This window comes from Rhodnius prolixus, unplaced genomic scaffold (assembly GCF_049639745.1).
Source record: "Rhodnius prolixus isolate KJV_2025 unplaced genomic scaffold, Rpr scaffold_2, whole genome shotgun sequence".
Taxonomy (NCBI): domain Eukaryota; kingdom Metazoa; phylum Arthropoda; class Insecta; order Hemiptera; family Reduviidae; genus Rhodnius; species Rhodnius prolixus.
This window is the reverse complement of record NW_027411592.1, coordinates 24,677,018-24,696,622: the sequence shown is the minus strand read 5'-3', so window position 1 is coordinate 24,696,622 and position 19,605 is coordinate 24,677,018. Positions and strand designations below refer to the sequence as shown.

The window sequence follows — 19,605 nt, the reverse complement described above, 5'->3', positions numbered from 1 at the left end:
ACTATACTCCAGAGAATCAGTTTGGTAAAGAGGAAGTACCTAAAGTTCAGACTGTACGTCACAAGGGATTGTCTGTCAACTTAAATTGTTTTATAATAATTAAGTACGATATTACTTTAACGATTCTGTATATTCTGTGAAATGAACACACATCTGTACTACTGCTACTACTCAAGGAAACAGACCCACTTGGATACATATTTCTGATCTGTTAACAATCAGTCTGTGCACTGTTTATTCGGTAAAATATGGCCGTAGTTGGGGTCTGTATAGCGTATACAAAATTTCCAACGATTTATTATTTATATAATTAATATGTCTAAAATTAAGTCATTTATCATCAATGAAATAGGGCATAGAATTAATCTAAGGTACAAGGAATTGATTGACTTCTACTAGTCCTTGTTAACTGTAATTAAAAGAATTTTACATATTAAAATATGTAATTTTACCGTTTACCATGAACACTTACCATTGTAAACAAGAGCAAAGAATGCTTTCTTGACTAGAAGCTGGGTGTCGAACACCACTAGTTTCGCACTGGTTGGTATGAGTCCGTAACATCTATGGAACTTGAAGAACTTCACATATATCTGACTTTCATCTTCCTCTATAAACAGAAATACAAGATTTACATTAAAAGAATGTGAATGTATATCCTAATGAACAATATTTTCAAGAAAGGATAACAAACGATTTTATGGTTCATAAAAAGTCTTTAAGGCATGTGAATAACTGAGGTCATCGGTGCGTGGAGCTTTTTGCAGTGTACTTGCGATATCCGGACAGTGAGCTGTAAGAAGAAGCTCTAGGAAGAGAAAATCTAAGGGGCCACCATCAGCTGGATTCGAACCCAGGATCTTCGCGTGGGAATCCAGAATGTGCTAACCAATGAGTTAATAATACTCCCTTCCCTATAAAAAGTCTTATTTAATTTTGGTTGTTCTTTATTGTTTACTATTCTGAATGATTCTTAAGCTGTTACTCGATTTATAATATATTATATATTATGAAGGAATGGTAGTTAAGGGAAACAAATAGTTCTTACTCACTACTTTTTTTAAATTTATGATTTTCTGTACAAGTGTCAAGAAATCATATTTTTCTGTTTTGAAAGAACACAGTCCGGAGACCGGCAGTGGACTGAAAAAAGCTCTAGGGCGCCAATTACCCCAGATTCTGACGCGCCTTAAATTAAAAAAATAATAAAATTATATAATACATATTTCTAAATCTGGTATTTTTCTTTAGTGTTAATCTTTACACATACTAGAAGGCTTTTTAAAAAACAGAGAATTATCTCATTGAGACCTGTTATTTTTATTCTTTTGTTAACAACTAGATTTCGTTTATTTAATTAAACTCAGCTGTGATGGTGTTTTATCACAAATTTTTGCTTTTTATAAAATCTTATTTAAATATAATTGCAATTCTAATTACTCATTCTTGTTTTATCTTTCCTTCGTTCAATAAGATTATGGTATTCGAGTTTTAAATGAACTTTTATGAAAATATGGGATCTTCTGAAGCCGAATCTATAAGGAAAATTTCTGAAAAAATTAATGATATATTTGTTGGAATCTACAGAAAGTAAATACGAGTATACTTAGATGTGTACTTCTTCTGCAATGTTCTGCCCAATTTTATTTTTGATTAAGATTTAAATTTACTGTAAGATCTAATTTTACTTTTTCTAAATACGCAATAAAGAAATATGTGGTTTTATTTTGAGTCAGCTCTGCAACTGACCAATTTCATTCAGTTTACGATTGGGTTCTCTTTTAACATGTTTAATATTTGAAAAAGGAAATCGATTAGTGTTATTATTTTTAGTGTATTTATTGTTATAAATTATTCTTTATATAGCACTTGCTAGATTATTAGATATTCATTTTACCATTATAAATGACATCTTTGGCGTCATTAGTCTATTTCAGTTACACTATGGGGGCAAAGTAATAGATATACAACTGTCTAAACAACTATGTACGTTCTCAAATAAAGCAGATACCAATTTTATTAAATGTGTAAAACATTCATACATACCTAGATCAGACATGCTGACTTTCTCCAAAAATGGATCCGCCACTGGCAGCTGTAAAAATAAACATCTTCTTGAAAAAGGTACACAAAATTAAGTTAAATTTTTAGTTGCAAATTGATACAAATTTGTTCCTTTGAATTAAAAATAAACAAGTATTGCCTTATTAATAGATTAACATTAATATAACAAAAGATTAAAATCTTGACTTGCAATTTTCTATTTTATTTTTATTTTAAGTCGTAAACATTTTCGGCCATTGGCGCAATTAAATTTGTTTATTAAAGTCTCCTGTATTATCATTGGGTAAATTGAGGCATCTACTTATCTTATCTCGATGGTCTTTAATTTGCATAAGCATGTAAATTATGAAACTGAATCATATAAAAATTATCACTTTAAGAGCCTTAAAACAGTGAAACGAATTTCGAAAAAATTTTACTAAGAATAATGTAAGAGAAAGGCAGAATTTATTCAGCAAATTAAGAATTCTGGTATGAAAATATTTTTGCTCGAAACTTCTCATTCAAATGCAGTGGTACAAAAGGCGCTAAATGCAATTAAAAGACCCAAATTTGGAAAAATTATTAGGGCCAACCCCTAGTTAGACGTGTAAGCATCGCCTTGTCCTAAATTAAAACAATAAAATATTAAAACGATAAAAAGCAGAGGACTAGAAGTCTTCTTCTTCTTTGTCTTCGCTCTCATGCCTTTAGCGTCGAGCTTTAGATAACTTAGACCTTGGTTAGGATAACCAACGGATGTACTCTTCTCTGTTATTTGCCAATTATCGGATAAAAGACCTAGCCTGACCACGCTTTTGTGCCAATCGCCCGATGTAATCCAAATAGCCCAATCTAGATTTGCCTCTTGGTCTGCGGCCTTCAGATTTGGCCTCCATCAAGCATCTAATCTTCTCCTCTTCACTTCTTCTGCAGACGTGGCCAAACCACCCCAACTGCCGATTCTCCAACTTGGTTACAAAGGGTTGTATCTCTAAGCTGCTCCTTATTGTTTCATTTCTAATTTTATCACGCTTATTTTTCCCTTCGATCCGGCGGAAAAATCTCATTTCGGCAGCTGTAACCCGGCTTGCATGCTTATCCAGCATAGTCCACGATTCTACCCCTTACTGAAGAAGAGGTGTAAGTAAACGGTCTTGAAGACGGTCATTTTTACTTTTTTTCTGACCTCTCTTTTACCGACCACAGTATTCCTGATCAGACCGTAGGCTTTATTTACACCCACCCGATTTAGCACCTCTTGATCAATTAGGACTAGAAGTCAAATTCATAAATATGATTTGAGTTGTGATTATAAGACACAAATACGTTGCTCAATTCACGAATTTTTTTTTATTCAATCAAATAATTACAACTTTCTCCTAATTGGAGACTGTCGGACTCACGTACAAACAAAAGGAAAGTTAAAAGAATTATTAAGAAATATTTAATTAAAACTTACTCCTCTGGAATCTCTGAATAGAATGGCTGCATGGTTGGGATCCAGGGATGGCTCTGAACCTCTGTGACTGCTTCCAGTCCCGGTTGTACCCAAGCTGAGTCTCCTCTTTTCAAGTGAGCTCCTCCTTAGTACGCCTGCAAGAAGATCTTAACTTTAAAATTGTTTCTTATCCCAAAATAGTATAGGAAACAGAAAGATAATTTCAATTTTCATAACCTATTGACAATATGTTTATTGTTTGAGTTGAAGTAGAAATTCAAAATTACAGTTACTACTACACTGCTCTATTAAGCTTCTTAAAGCAATTAAAGCGATCCATGTTATTATGTTTGCAATTTAAATATTTATCTACGAGTACACAACCAAAAAAACCTTGTCTTCGTCCATTGGATACTCAATTCTAAGTACTAATTCCATGAAATACCCACAATATTATTACGAAGAAAAATTAAAGGATTTTACTCATATTGACGAGGAATGTTGCAAGAGTCATTATTAAATAGACGGCATACAACTTTTTATTAAAAAAATTCCGTTTCATGAAAATTTCATCAGGGGAATGTAGATTTGAATAGTTGAGCGATACTTTAAGGCGTCTCAAGTCACAGTTATTGACTCCTAGAGCCATTCAGCTCACTGATAGAGAGTTGTAGAGACTCCTAGGATAAAATCTAAGATTAGTTTGGACGGACTCAATCCTTGGTTCTCAAACTTATTTCAGAGCTTTGTCTATAAAATTAAATGTTTCGCTCATTGAGAATATACATACATATTTCAAGGAGATCCTTAGTATAAATAATAGGGGAGCGAGATAAACGGATCATAGGCATTGCAAGACAAATGGATCTATTGCAACATAGATTCAGATGCCAGCTCAATTCTCACAAGCTTGCCCCCAAAGCCGCATGAGAGACGCCTCCGTACAGCTCAACGATGATAGATAGAAAGTTGATGAAACTGATTCAGCAACTCTTTTACTTTTGCTAAAGGTTATATTTTTTAGAAAGAGAATTTCTCCGAGATCAGCAGCATTCCCAATCTTTACGTTTATGATCCCATGTGACGTCTCGGCTTCCCCAATCACTCCTAAAATCTTCGAAAAAAAAATCAAACCAAGGGATTCCCTTAACCCGTTATTTACAATTTTTTTTTTGTTTGTTCGTACCTATCACCTACTTTTGTAACTTTATTGGCAGAAAAGTTTGTTAACGCTCACCAGTTAAGCACTAATTAATTTAGTGCAACTGCAAAATAGTAATTTTGGAGTGGAGTTTAAGTGAAAATATTTATTTAACAAATTAATCTGTTTATGTAGACATTGCATACGTTTGTAGACATACAAAGAAAATTCCAATTTGTTGATGCATTTCCACCAAAGTATACAGCGTCATACTAAATCAGTAGTTTGACGAAAAACAAAATTAAATGCAATAAACTCTCATAAATTATTAATGATTTGTTTAATGTTGCGAAACTAAATGTATGACATCTGGTTCATTTTCATACGAACACACGGAAGCCTATACTTTTGGTAATTTGATTTAAATCACTTTAGTCTGTGAATCTGTTATCTGTTTTTATGTTCTTCCAGAAAGTCATTTATTAGTTGTTTAATAAATTAAGCTGATATTAAGATTTGGCAAACCTTCTCTCAAAATCTGTTCATAAATCGCATACGTTGTCTGGCAGTCCAGCTGCTTCTGCAAACTTGGCTGACCTCTTGTGCCATCGTCCAACGATCTACTTCTAGTTCTGAACTGTGGCACTTCTAATGAATTATTTTTATGACTAAATTTTCTCTTTGTCGTACTCGGAGAAGAGTTAGCTGGTGTAGAAGATGGGGACGGTGATTTCGATTTATTACTGCCTCCTCCAGCAAATGGTTTTCCCATCAACTTGAGAAGATTTTGTATTGAACGTGATTTATGCGGGGAAGATGAACGTCTTCTTCGTCGACTGGATTCATTACCATCTACTACCTCTTTATTAATGTTGGTTTCTCCTGGTGGTGGGGTCACCGTCCACACGGGGGCGGCCAACTTGGCCTTGGGCCGTGATAACATCACTGTGCCGCCCCTTCTGTCAATATTATAAGGAAATATATGCAATACCAAGAATAAACTTTTACAAGAGAAATTGAAATATTTTTAAATAATGTTCCATTACTAGATGAAATGAAACGAGTCTGTAATGGCTGATGAAAACACAAACTCACTGGAAGTACAGTTCTAGCTCCAACTTTATATCATAGAAACCAAGAATCTTATACCACTCATCACTTCTATCTAAACTATGCTATGTCAAGAAATCAATTCAAGCTGCAAGATCTGACGGATGTCCTTTACTTTAATGCCTTCTAAAGTCGAATCTCTCTTAGCTGCCTAGAGTTCGCGAAGAACTATTACTGAACATTAATATAATTTCATCATATCCAACCTCTAATCCTTAAAAGAGGACAAGAATAAAAAAGAAGTCAGTTATTTAAATAAATCTGCTATAAAATTAATTAATTTAATGACCATTTGTTTACCATCATTGAGAAGTTTGAATCTGTTTAGCAAAAATTCATTCTTTTATGGTAACTTTTCTGGTACCTTCTAAGATTCATCTAACCACTTATCACTCAACCAGTTTTTGAAACTATTTATTACTAATATTAGTGGCAATGTGTGATAGAAGCCGAAAAACCTTAAGAATCCTGCCCTAAACACCACAACTCCAGACGAAGAATATAAAGGGGTTTCAAAACGTCGAAATAATATTTATTTAAAAAAACTAAATATATTCTAACAACGGCCAAACATACTATTTTGTTTTGTCCCTTATTTATGATTAACTTTTATTGTGTTTTAATTGCACATTTCAAACGTCTTTTCTATCAATTTAGATGTACCATTTTACAAAGCAAAGAGAGGTACAAAACTTGTTCAAGAATTTAATCTCAGTAATGTACTGTACTCGTACTAGTTGTTGAAAAAAAGTAATACATATTTGGCTCAAAAAAAAAAAAAAAAAAAAAAATCGTTTAGAGCTAAAATGTTAAAAATTTCCAAACTTATTTTGATGAAAAGTGTTTATTTACACATTCAAAAATAGTAATACATTTTTAGGAAAGGATTCAATTTTATAAAATTTATACTTTAGTGAATCCTCACAATGTTTTTAAGTATTGCAGGAGAAACAATAAAAATGCTTACACATTTTCACTTGAGTATTGCTTGTGTGTGACTGACTACTCGATACTTTTCGAAAGGTTACAAAACTCGAAAAGTAGGTGGTACTCATGTTCTAAACGATCGGCAAATATTGTCACGTTTGGAGATTTGCATTTGCAAACCGCATTTGCGCAATAAAAACGACATATTCTAACATAATCGTGACTTGTAATGGAAATTAATAGATTTTCGTAACTACATATTTAATATTTAGATCCAATATAACTACCGTACTCGTTCACTGGTATTTGTGATAAACTATTTTTGACTCAAATTTTTTATTATTGATTTAGAGTTTATGTAGAACTCTTGCCATGAAATATTATTCTTAAAGAAATAAAATTTTGAAGTTGAATAGTATTTTATTGTAAACTTACAACTTTTATGCTTAACGTATCGCGTTTTAAACACTGTTGTACAAAGGAACCTAAGCATCAGCATGTAAAGTTAGTTTATTAATGTTATATTTTCAATTACTGGATTTTTAAAAAGTTATAAACAGGAACTTTGAAATTCGAGCTGTTAATAAGTTTTCTATAAAATCTAAGGTGTCAGATGTAGTAGGATAATTGGAATTATCAAGCTTTGAAGTTTTTTGTGTGGAGGGCAAATCATTAGCGAACTGAAACATTTAACCAAGAGAAGTTTTTTTTTTACCTTTTAACAAAAGATGTTTTAATTACAAAACATTACTTCTCTTGTACATATATATTCAGAAGGCAATAAAAAGATAATTAAACGATGTAAAAATATTTCTTTACACCGACCCAGATCAGTGCGGTACCAATACTGACCGGAAGAAGCGGTCAATTAAGATGTACTTCTGTTTAGAAAAGGAAACTGCACATGGAATGTTGCTTGTAGCTAGTTCTATTTTAGCCGATTCAAAAACGTTTTTTTTTTTTTAATTCTCTGATCGATGGAGACTATTGAAACATGCTAAAATATATTATTTTTATGATTACAATTACATCATACTAGTATCAATACTTTTATTTGTTTAATTATTTTGCAACTGTAATTAATTTTACAATAAGCAAAAGAGATGAGGGTAAGGAAATGGTGTAAATACATATACAAGTATGTGCACCAAGAGACATGAGTGGTGTGAACGACGACCATTCAGTGATGGAAGCGGTTAGTTCGCCACGTTGGCAAGCAGTAATTATCCTAGGAGATAGGCGTTATACGTAGATAAGCGTATGTTGAGATGATCGCGTGGCCACCGCCGTTTTAGTCTGCGCTATGGATTTGAAGGAAGTGTTGTAGTACACATGTTGTGGATCAGAGGGGTGTAATGACATGATGTAGATTTGAGTGGAGTTTTATGTATCGAGATTGGGCTATTTCAGAGACGAGAGGAATATTTAGATCAGAGTGTATTGTGTGATTGGAGACATAGAAGGGAGCGTTAACTATTGCTCTAATATACATATATTTTATATATATAATATACAGGGTGATCCATTTAAAAGGCACCAATCGCTAAAAACTGTTTAGGAAAGCGGAATTTCGAAAAATCCCATGAAGTAAACTATATGTTTTTTTTGGTCTAGTTTTCAAATTTTCCACCTCCGATGTTGTATCTTTATTTTTGGCGGAGTTACGACCAAAAACCTGATTGAAATTACATAAGGACCAATGGTTTTTACAATGATTATGAAAACTTCATAAAACACTGTGAAAAATGACGATCCCTAATTTGATTATTAATAGGTTTTGATATCCCTAATATTAGTTGAGATATTTAAGATTCCAAAAAAGTTATTAGCGAGTGGTGCGTTTTAAATGGATCACCCTGTATATTCATTGTCTATGTATATATATATTTAAGTAACGAAAAATATGCATTAAAAGTTGAAGTAGAACACCATCACTGCCTCCTCCTCCACAGGAGCGTATTCTTTATTATTTATTTACTATGGGTAAACTGAATTCAACGTCCCTGTACACTCAAAAACAGTTGTAGTGGCGTCATCTGGTTCATAGATTTCGTCCATGCAAGAAGCTAAGGCCTTGGTAAAATTGATTGAATGTAACGCGACGTGAAAACCGTACGCTTTGAGAATGTTTCTAAGTATGTCTTATCTCAGGATAGCAGCTGCCCAACTAGGCTGCGGCTACTTGTGAGATCTGATCATTTTTGTACAAAATAAATAATTAGTGGATTTCGTAGACTTTTTGTTAAAGGAAGTTTATCATAACTTGTCACCAAATTTGGTTAGTGATGAATGAATTGTCCAGGTTTTATAGTAGGTAGTTTAGATTGAAATATTGATCAATTATACTTTATTGCAAATAATAAAGAGGCAATAAACAATTATTAAATTATTAGAAATTATTACATAAAATTGCGCAATGTGAAGAATTTATTTCTTCGTGCTACATTACGTTCATATTTTCTCCTCAAGTTCATTCATTCTGAGACTTCCTTTCGTACAGGAATACGGGTGATTTTTAGAATAGGAAGAGAACTTGATCATTCAAGTATGTATTTTTATAAATAAAATAAAATTTAAAATTGCAAAAGCATAATTCTGGTAAAGTAATATTTTGTAAATAATAATAAAACCACGCCAAATTACTGCGCTAGTCCGAGTAAGCTGCATAGGAAGTTAAGCTTGCAGAGGCGGGAAAGACAGATGTCCCGCCAGTAAAAGGTGAACACCATTTACAAGTGGAATAAAGATAAGGTCTGTTTCTAGATATTTAAATGCCAAAGTAGTGTACGTTCTAATTTAGAAAGTGCTGTTTCATTATCTTCTTTGCTGCATTAAAAATAGGACGTTATACGTTTGTCCGCTGCACTATACTAGACTAAGACCGTTACTAGACTAAGTGAGATAAACAGGAAACTTAAAATAAGTTTCTGCCAAACAGTTTGCTCCTTAAATAGACTGTCTTAAAGAAAAAGAAACGTTCATATTAGCTGCCTAGTAAAGGAGTTTTAAGTTTTGAGGAGTTGTTTTAAGCCCCTAAAATTTAGTAAAAATGCAAAAGCAAAAGGAAATTTACCTACCCACAAGTGAAAATCTTGTTGATTAATGTCTAGCTATTATAAATAACAATGATTTTAGTAACTATAACTTTTTTAAGTGGTGGGAGATACAGTAAAGTTATGAATGGAATTGAAATCTTAGTGGAATTAGGACATCGTCAAAACAAATTACATTGACAAATTTTCATATCGAACTGGAATTACCTGTATCTGAGGATTATATTTCAAGAAAAGAATGGAATACAGTTATCTATATATAAGGCATTAACATTATACTGATAGAATAAATCTTTTATTTATTTCAGATATCAGATTTGAAAAATACATTTGAATAAATAACGGATTTAATGTTTTTATTGGTTAGTGAAATGTGGGACAGTTGACAAAACGAGTAAACCTCTTTCTATCATTTAACCTCTTGTAGATTTTTATTTGTTTTTCTCAATTCAAAAATATTGTTGAGATTAAAGATGAGATCATTTACACGAATTACTAAAATTTCTCATATTATTGACAAATTTTCTCCTTATTTGCTGCTAAATTGAAATTTTAGTAAATGAATATCTCACTATGTAGTTGAATATAAGTTGGTTCCCGAAATAGCACGTTTTAGTTAAGCCTAGAGTACACATAGCCCTCGCAAGCATTATTATAAATAGCATGAAATAAGTGTCTGTCTTAAATAAGTACTTCGTGATAATTGAAATCGTGAGATTTTAACAGTTTACATGGTGAAAATGAGAAAATGTGGTCAGATGTGTAATGCTTGTCGATTCGATTTCTGCTGTAATGCGGACAGCAAGTATAGTGATGTCATAATCTCTGAACCAAACTGATCCATCAATATCTGATTATAGAGGGAAGTCCCAAGTTTTTGAATAAATTGTTAGAGAAATGTATGAACGACAAATATCGTGATTTTTAATTTTAATTAATGGCTATCGCAATCTTGGTCACGCAATGTTCCTTAAACATGAGATTTTTAGCCAAAACTTGCACCGAAATAACAACTTTAGTGAGAGGACCCTGCCAATATTCCGGAAGTACTGGGCCATCTTACCAAAAACAGTCCCTTTAATTATGATAGATATTTTGCAAAAAAGTTTTAAAAATTAAGCCGCTGTCAACAATTCTGAATAAATTATAATTTCATCTCATTAAGCGCTATTTCCGGTAAGGTATTTTAACTAAAACCTAATTTGTACTTTCCACTTTTGGCGCTTAAATTAATTTTTGCACTTTCCCCGATTATACAGTTTTTTTGAGACAGAAATCAGCACAATTGCAATACTTGTGTCAAAGCTATATGTTCATAAAATACAAATATTGTTAAAGATATTTAAAAACAATTTATTACTGTTTCATAAAAGTAATGTAAGTGAAGTTATGACTATTTTTCAGACGGCTTTTACTTCCGCTATCTTATAACCGATTCAGGTGTCAGGGGACGGAAGCGGCTAAGTAAATTTACTTAATATTATAAATATCTCATTCGGGGAACCCAGTTCTACAATACATACTGCATTATGTGCACATAAGGGCAATTAATGCTCTTTTTTCCCTCAATTTAGGAGCGTCAACATATCCAGGTAATTGGTGCCCGCAGCTTTTTCAAGGCACTGCTGGACTTTATCTACAGACAACATTGTTCAGTACCGAACAGTGAGCTGAAGACAATCCAAGGAAAAGCAAATCGCGTCTGAAAAGAACACGGCAAGGCACTATTTCCATCTTTAAGGATGAGTCTTTAATAACTGCCGAACGTTATATATACACAGTATCTTCAGCACTCAATAAGTAATAGCTAACTGTAATTCCAACAAGCAAAAAAAAATTATAGGAATTTAGATATAAAAGAAATTAATTATTTTCAGTGGGTATTTGATCTCTAAACTAACATAATGTGCGTGTAGAAAGTGCGCAGTAAACACTTCCTTATTAAGGCGGACTGGGCAGCTACAGATTTAATGGTCTAAAACATAATCCAGAGTGTTAGAGAAGGGCCACCTCGCATATATCTAACAGCTGGTGTAGTAGACAAGCTCCGCTATACCGCAGCCAATAAATAAAACTAACCTGTTGCAAATGTAGTAGATAAATCAAGTTCTAATGAAACTTCTTAAAAAAATATTGCACTTCCTTGCATTAAATGCCATTACCATCGCTTCTAGATGAGGGAAGTGTTTATTTACTTTCAACCAGCTAATTACCTATTTCTTTTTCCAAACTGCAGAGTTCATTCTCTCTCAATGAAGGCTATGAATTAGAAAAAGTCAAAATATTTCAAGCACCAGTGGCACTCTAAGGATTTGTTTTAGTTATTTTACTTATATTAAGACATTTGAAGAATGAAACAACTAATATATAACAATACCAAAACTTTTATCAAACAATTACGAACTTTTACCCTTCAAAACCTTTGAACCGCAATATGATCTTATGGAGACCATTAAACAGGCTTAAGAGATCATTAAACGATATAATGATTGCCTTAAAAATATTTATTAAGTTGCGAAAATTAAGCACTTACATCACAAAGTGATTTTTGTTGACAGATTTACACAGAGCGAGATGACAGAAATCTACAAATACAAACAAGCAAAGCAAATCACAAATCAGCATGGATAGACTGAATGACACCAGCGATCAGCAATGATTCCTTATTCTTTCGATTCAGATTCGAATGGGAGATACATAAACGTTAGAACACTGTGGGGGTAAGCACGTGAGGAAACTGAAGCCATAGAGAAAGATGTTGCATTAGCATGGGTGCAACAAAGGATGAAGAGGATGCTTTAATTGAGAAGGTATTTAGATAAAATTTCAAAAGAGAAACTACTTCTATTTATGAGTTCAATTATAAAAGTTTAATCGTTGAAAGCATAATGCTAGCAAAGCCCAAGAGAGTAGATCTCCCAGGCGGAGATTCTGATGTATCATAGGCCTCTTAAAGAGCCAAGGCAGACTGAGGAAAAACATACATCGCTCTGACATCGGACAGCCTGTGAAGATTTGGTACAGAGAAGAGCAAACAGCTTCTCGCATATTTACGATTTCCTGTTCTATAGAAGGAACGTTTTTCACTTTGTAGAGGAAAAAACTAGCGCCTATAACCCCGAGAAGTCACTCTCCAGACTCATATCTAATCAGGCTAGCCAACCCGCACAGAATCTAATCTAAATTACGCCAATTTTTAGATTAAATAATTATATTTAGAAGGACAATGACGATTAATGTTCCTGTAGAGATATAGAAAAGTAAACCAAGATTTAAAACAATTATTATTAATAATAATATAATTATTACTTAATAAAATAATAATTATATTATTTAAATTATAAAATCATATCCTTGAGCTGTAATTTCATATAATATATAAAATATCACGCAACGCAAATGATTTATTGGAAAAAATTTATTTTTTCACATAATTTCCATGGGGTTTCAACTGCTATACCACCGCGCCTACGTTCATTATAAATAAAATTTACGACAAATTTATAAAACCCAGACATGAAATGAAAAATTTAATATCTACTTATGGTATGCGAGCTTTTTATTTTAATTAGAACCAAAGATACTTCATACGTGCTTATATTACATTAATGTACTCAGTAGATTCCACAGTATACATATGAAAAAATGCTACAGCATGCCCGTTTGTGGGTGGGGCAGCTTCATTATGTGAGCGTGCGTACGATGTTCTCATTAATTAACAGCCCATTGTAAAATATTAACTGTCACCCGATTATTTCATTCAGATAATGGAGAGAGTTAAAAAAAGTTCAGTTTTCTAAGTTTAAAGAACCTACTGTCTTTTATACAGTTTATTCGCCAAAACCATGGCTGTGAGCATTACCCTCCAACTTAGCTTCCTCATTAGGATATCATTTACCTTTAAACAAGTGCAAATTCTGCTCAGTCTTGTTTAATCTTCCATTTGTTCGACTTGAGGATAGAATAGAAAGTTCTAAGTGATTCAAAGACAAAATTAGCAAAAGGCGATATTCAGGCAACCGAAACAATCACAAACATTTGTAAAGTTAAAGCGGAAGAGTTCAGATGTAGACTTGAAACTCGAAACTTTGGGGACAAAAATATGAACGCTCCCCTTTCTATGGCTGCAATTTCACCATTCATAAAAACCTCAAGATCCCGTTCGTATCTAAACTTTACAGTCCTCGCTAAACCAACCAAACTCCACCCGAACATGTTCTTACACACCAATCTTTTTGCAGCAAGTCCATCCTCAACCACATTTCTGTCTAATCCTTGGCTGAGGTGCATTGACATCGCTACACCTGGAAGAGACTAATGGTGACCATCATTCACGCATTCCTTATCATTCATACGCTCATTTACCATATCTCCCTTAGGGTGCGTTCCACTAAGCGCTCACAACGATCAAAATATACCTTCAGCCGTTACACATGACGACCGCGGTCATAGTGGTCGTGGCGAAAACGTCACTAATAACGTCATTGTTTTCGCTCACGCGAAGCTCACAACACCCCACCTTAAGAGCTGGGTCGAAGTGGGCGTTCAGAAATTTGGCGCAATTTTTAAAGGGAAAGATGGCGACCGAAAAAATTATATCTAGTAAATGAAAGTATTATCTCATGTAAATAATAGAATGTGTTTCTCGAAAGTCTAAAAAAAAAAAATAAAATGAAAAATTACTTATCCCTTTACATATTAAATCACTGAATAACGACCAATTACACTTTGATAGTTAATAATACGTGGCCTAAGTTTTCGCTTTTCACTATTGCGATTTTGTAAAATTGCATTCCACTCTTCGTCGGAACTAGATGAAGAACTTTCTAAAGTATTAAAACTGTCCGGTAGGACAGTTGTATAAGGGTTGATCATCAAAAACTGCACGAAAAAGCGTAACGTTGAAAAACACCTAACTTTGATAATTTTTTTCTCTTTTCCTATAAAAGATAAAATTCCCAAATTTTCTTTAAATTATATGGCAAACCCTCCTTAATAACTGTAATTTTTTTGCATCCTGATTTACATTTTTACCAATAATTATAAAGTTCATTACAACTGCATCTAAACGGGGTTAAAATTAAAAAATAATTTCTTCAAGCTTCTGACATTTTCGAGGTCGCTATTTGTAATAATTACAAGAACGGTTGAAACGCTCCGTAGTCCATTCCACTTGAGCTTTCGATTGTAAAACAAGTGGAACGGGCAAAACCGCAGTCGTGAGCGTGATCGTTGTGAGCGCTTAGTGGAACGTACCCTTAGTGTGCTCTAAAGCGTAAATTTAAATATTCAATCAAGAACATTTATCCTCGTATTGAGTTAGTAAAGTATTGCTTATTTATTCAGGAGGAATCTAGGTCCAATTAATAAAGATCATTGTACAAAAACCAAGGCCTAGACCGGGAATGGAGCCTAGTCCCATTACATATCTTAGAATTTGTTTCAAAGATGAAAATTTAACTCAAACCTGATTCCATCGATTTAGGTTATATTTACTTCGAACTAAACATGTTTGCACTTTTTCTTTTTTTACTTCTAGAAAAACAAAAATAAAACTTATTAGCGAGCAACATTTAGCAATCTAAAAAACTTGTGACTTGTGCCTTTTCCTTTTCTTTCACTTAAATATAATCTTTAAAAAAGATAAACTTATCGTTGACCTTATTAGAAAAGTTGGGCGATTTTAATCAAACTTTGAATTGAAGAGGGTGCAGTTTCAGACTAAAGTTGGAACGTTATTATTTGTCTGTGAGGAGGAATTAAGCTCTACGATAACTAAAGCCCCTATATACAGCTGCCTCCCTAAAAACAAAATAATAAGTCGGAACAAGTTTAACTAATTGAAAGGGATTTCACGATTAGGGCGCTTAGAGGGGTTCCCTTCAGGGTGTAATCTCACTTGATTGTTCGCTGTGATGAGTGTAAATTAGCTGTAAACGTTTTTAAAAGTTCTTGCGTGATTCCGTACTTCATTCAGATAAAAAGGGAGATAAGGACTTGATATGCAGAGGAATATCAGCTAAATTAAAAACTAACCTAACCTTACGATTGATCTAATTTGATAAGTACAGAGAGATGGTCGAATGGACCGATGGAATGATAAAATTGTCTATAATCTTAGTAATTAATTGTAACGGCCTAGGTGGGAGAATAGCGCAGATCCTTTGCCTTTTAAATTAATGAAAAATTTTTGAGAAAGTAAAGAACTTGTAAAAATTACTATTCTAGGCAAATTTTGATTGAATATTATTTTTCTGTAGCAAACTTTTAAAGCAATTTTTCAGCCATGGTTACGATGGCTCATATTCTCGCTGAAAATCTACATGTGTAGAAGAAGTAAACGCTATTCCACGAAAAGTGAATATTAAGGGTAAGAGATAAAGTTCACAATAGAGGCAGGCAATACAGAAAAGTTCTGGGCTATAAGGCATTCGACTAAGGAGGCATACGCCAATGAAACGTAGGCCATGGCAAAAAAATAAAATAAAATATGGCAGCTATTTGGGAAAGGAAAGTTTTAAGGAAAAATAAATGGTTCCATAAACATGAAAGGATGGTCATAGGAGGATCCGAATATGATGCGAACTAAGAGAATGTGGGATGAAGGACCGTTTAACAAGTATTAAAAAAAAAAAAAAAGATAGACGGGGTAACTGGGAAGAAAGCAGGCAAAGAGAGTCCTTTAGGAGAAGCCAGGAAACAGGGCAGACCCAACATGAGGTAAATAGAAGACGTAGAGCTGGATGTGAGTGGAGTTGAGAAAATAGATGACTAGGGCAGAAGATAAGGATGAGCGGCAATGAATTGTTGTATAGACCCAGGACCTAGTAACAATGGAAGAAGATGAACTAAAAATCTTTTATTTATTTTCTAAAATGTAGAGTTTACATTCCATGGGAGAAAAAAATTCATCTTCTGTTGAAAGAACACCTAAAACAAAAAATAGTCACAAATCCTTTAGTTATTGGATATAAATAAAGAAGCAGTAGGGTAACATTTCATTTGTGCAGATAAACAAGGAGACAAAGAGACGAAGAACCTATCCGACAATAACAGGAGAAATTGATGTCAAAAGGTGTACCATGTAGTTCGATGATTTACGAAGCTTTCCTTTCACTCGGTTTTAGTGAAGGAAAAAAGAACGACCAAACAATAAACTTTTGTAACCCTAACATTTCTAGAAAGATACGATCACAAAAAAAAAATACAAAGATATAATTTGTCACTCAAAGTTGAATTGAAATCAAGATTTCGTTATAGATAGCACTGAAGCAAGAATGAGACTGCACTTTTTGAACTGGTTAAAGAGAATCAGTAATTGCAGGCGGTATCGAGAAAAGTGCACAAAAAGAAGACTAAACTAAAACTACATTTAGTAAATGTCATCAGATTTCAACAGATGTTATGACAGGCCTTCTTTAACACAAATGAATCAGCTCTTTTAAAACAAAGAGTTAGAACTGTGGTTTGCATTTTTAGTATTCAAATACTTTTAACAACCGTAGATTTTAGAGCCTTTCAAAAGACTGCATCAAAAAATAGATATTTTTTTAAGATAAATGTTTCACTTAAATGAAATAAAGATAAAATCTTAAAAAAGGTGAAACACCATCAAACTTGAAGATATTTTCTGATAAAAGAATCTGAGAACGTTTCGTCGATATCGCTATTAGTACAGATAGTTTCTGTTTTTATTGCTGATGAAATAACAATTTTGAAATATGTCAGGATTACCACTCTCAACATTCCACAGGAAGTAATCTAACTAAACATCAAGATTATCTCGTCAGTCTTATTTGTTAAAGACAGTCAATTTTGTAAAGTGAATATAAAATATATAATGACTATGCAAGATACGTTGGAATGAAATGAGTATTGATTTAAATGGGACACGTCATGAATGTTGAATGACACAAGTGAAGTGGTATGTTCCAAAGGCAGATAGATAGACATACATCAAACTACCAAGGAGAGATATCCACGCTTCACTACCCAAACCGAGTCATTCTACTGTGGTAATCTGTAATCTGGCAATATTAGGATGGTAGAAAAGCTAAAGGACTTGTGTATTCCACACAAAGTTACTTCTATCTATAGCTGCAAAAATAATAAATCATGTTCTCCTAATAACGGAATAAAACTAGTTACTAAATTTGCTTTTGAAAAACCAAGAAAAACGCTAAATTCAGTGACAACATCAATCGGCAAATGACTTTTCTAGAATGATTACGTTATTCTACTTTGGCGAAAAAGTGGGCTACCTAAATGCCGACTTGTAATGTCAGTAAAACTTGTAAATTTACACCAAGAGAAAGATGTGTGGGTTTACAGTGAATGTAACAAATAAAATAAAATTCTTCTTTCAAAGCCTCAATCGCTTTGAAATACATAATCGTGAGGATGGACCTTGTTCCGAATGGACGGCTCCAGCTTGTTCCTAAATTATGACATACTTCGTGTGAAAATAAGTTTAAATGTTGATGCGCTCCCGCCAAAAAAAAAATAAAAGCTATCACATCAGCGATGTTTCTTGATTGTTAACAGTCTGTTTCATTTCTGTCACTTATAGTTTTCAGATTTACCGATCTCTCCAGGGTGACTTGATAAATGTTGGAAAGCAATATTGCTTTTTTTTTTTGGAATAGTTACTCCATAAGTGCGGAACCAATTTTTAATGCAAAGTGGATTTCATACACTTTACTGAGTCTATATAAATACAATGGTACCTCGGTTTTCGACCACAATTCGTTCCGGAAGTGCGGTCGAGAACCAATTTTGCCGAGAACCGAAACAATTTATCCCATAAGAAATAATGTAAACTATGTAGTTTATTTCAATTCTAAGCCCCAGAAATGTGCCGTTTTATTGGCCTAATTTTTATATTTTATGTAAAAATATGTATCTAAACAAGAAATAAGATCTAAAAGTGTAAATATAAAAACAACTCGGCTCATCTCGGGTGTTCGAGTTCCAAATGTTTGTTCGGATTTCAGGACAATATTTTCTCGAATTTCTCGGTCGACTACCGATTTGTTCGAAAGTCAAGTCGTTCAAAAACCGAGGTACCACTGTAGTTTGAGAAATGTCTATCACTTTTGGATTCTGACTGGGAATCGATGATGTTTTTAATTTGAGCTCAAGTAACGCAACGTTTTCAAAAAAAAAAACAAAAAAAGAAAAAGGTGAAAATTGCAATGGGACAACAATGAAAATAACAGCAATACAAAGAGATATCAGATATGAGAACACCAACCGAACAGTAATAAAAAGTAGGTGCCTTATTAGGCTATAAAATAGCCAGAAACTAGCAAGGCCAAATTTAACTATTGCACTATAATAAAAAACTTAAACGCTATATAAATTCAATTTATTATAATGCCAAAAAAAAAAAAGTATTAAAAATATTAAAAGTTAAAATAATCCTGGGGGGCGACCTAAGAAAGTTTATAAAGCACAGTAATAAGGTTGGTATTATGTAAATCTGTAAAGACAGCCGTATTAGGCAGCTACAGTTTTGGAAAGTTCCAGCTAAAGCATGTTCCTTGTGCAAGCAACTTTACAAACAGAGTAAACAATCTATTTATTTCAAAATTCAATTTGGTTAGATGTCGCTCTATTTTAGACTAAGAGTTGTCTTGATGTTGACTATAAAATTTCTCTTAATTCTAGGTAGTGCGTTAAACTTCCATAAATAATAAGAGTGGTTTCATTTTTATTAAATATTTAAGAAAGTAGAAGTGTAAATAATTTTTAAAATGAGGTCAGCCAATTAATTGAACAAAAATATTTAGAATTTTCTGAGCATTCAAACACAAATCAAAGGCTAAGCAAAACAGAACTCAAGAAGATGTAAACAATAATTCTTTTATAGCTCTACATTAATGAGATTG

General features: G+C 33.1%; 1 protein-coding gene across 6 annotated transcripts in view; it reads right to left on the bottom strand.

Annotated features, from left to right (window-relative positions):
• Window positions 1-19,605, bottom strand: part of SNF4Agamma (SNF4/AMP-activated protein kinase gamma subunit) — a 297,611-nt gene that overhangs the window by 8,222 nt on the left and 269,784 nt on the right. For all 6 annotated transcript variants that reach the window (XM_074121066.1, XM_074121067.1, XM_074121070.1 and 3 more), the window contains 3 exons: window positions 3,506-3,639; window positions 2,047-2,095; window positions 473-610 (listed from right to left, as the gene is read on the bottom strand). In XM_074121066.1, coding sequence (XP_073977167.1) covers window positions 473-610; window positions 2,047-2,095; window positions 3,506-3,639 — 321 coding nt within the window. The remainder of the gene's footprint in view (window positions 1-472; window positions 611-2,046; window positions 2,096-3,505; window positions 3,640-19,605) is intronic.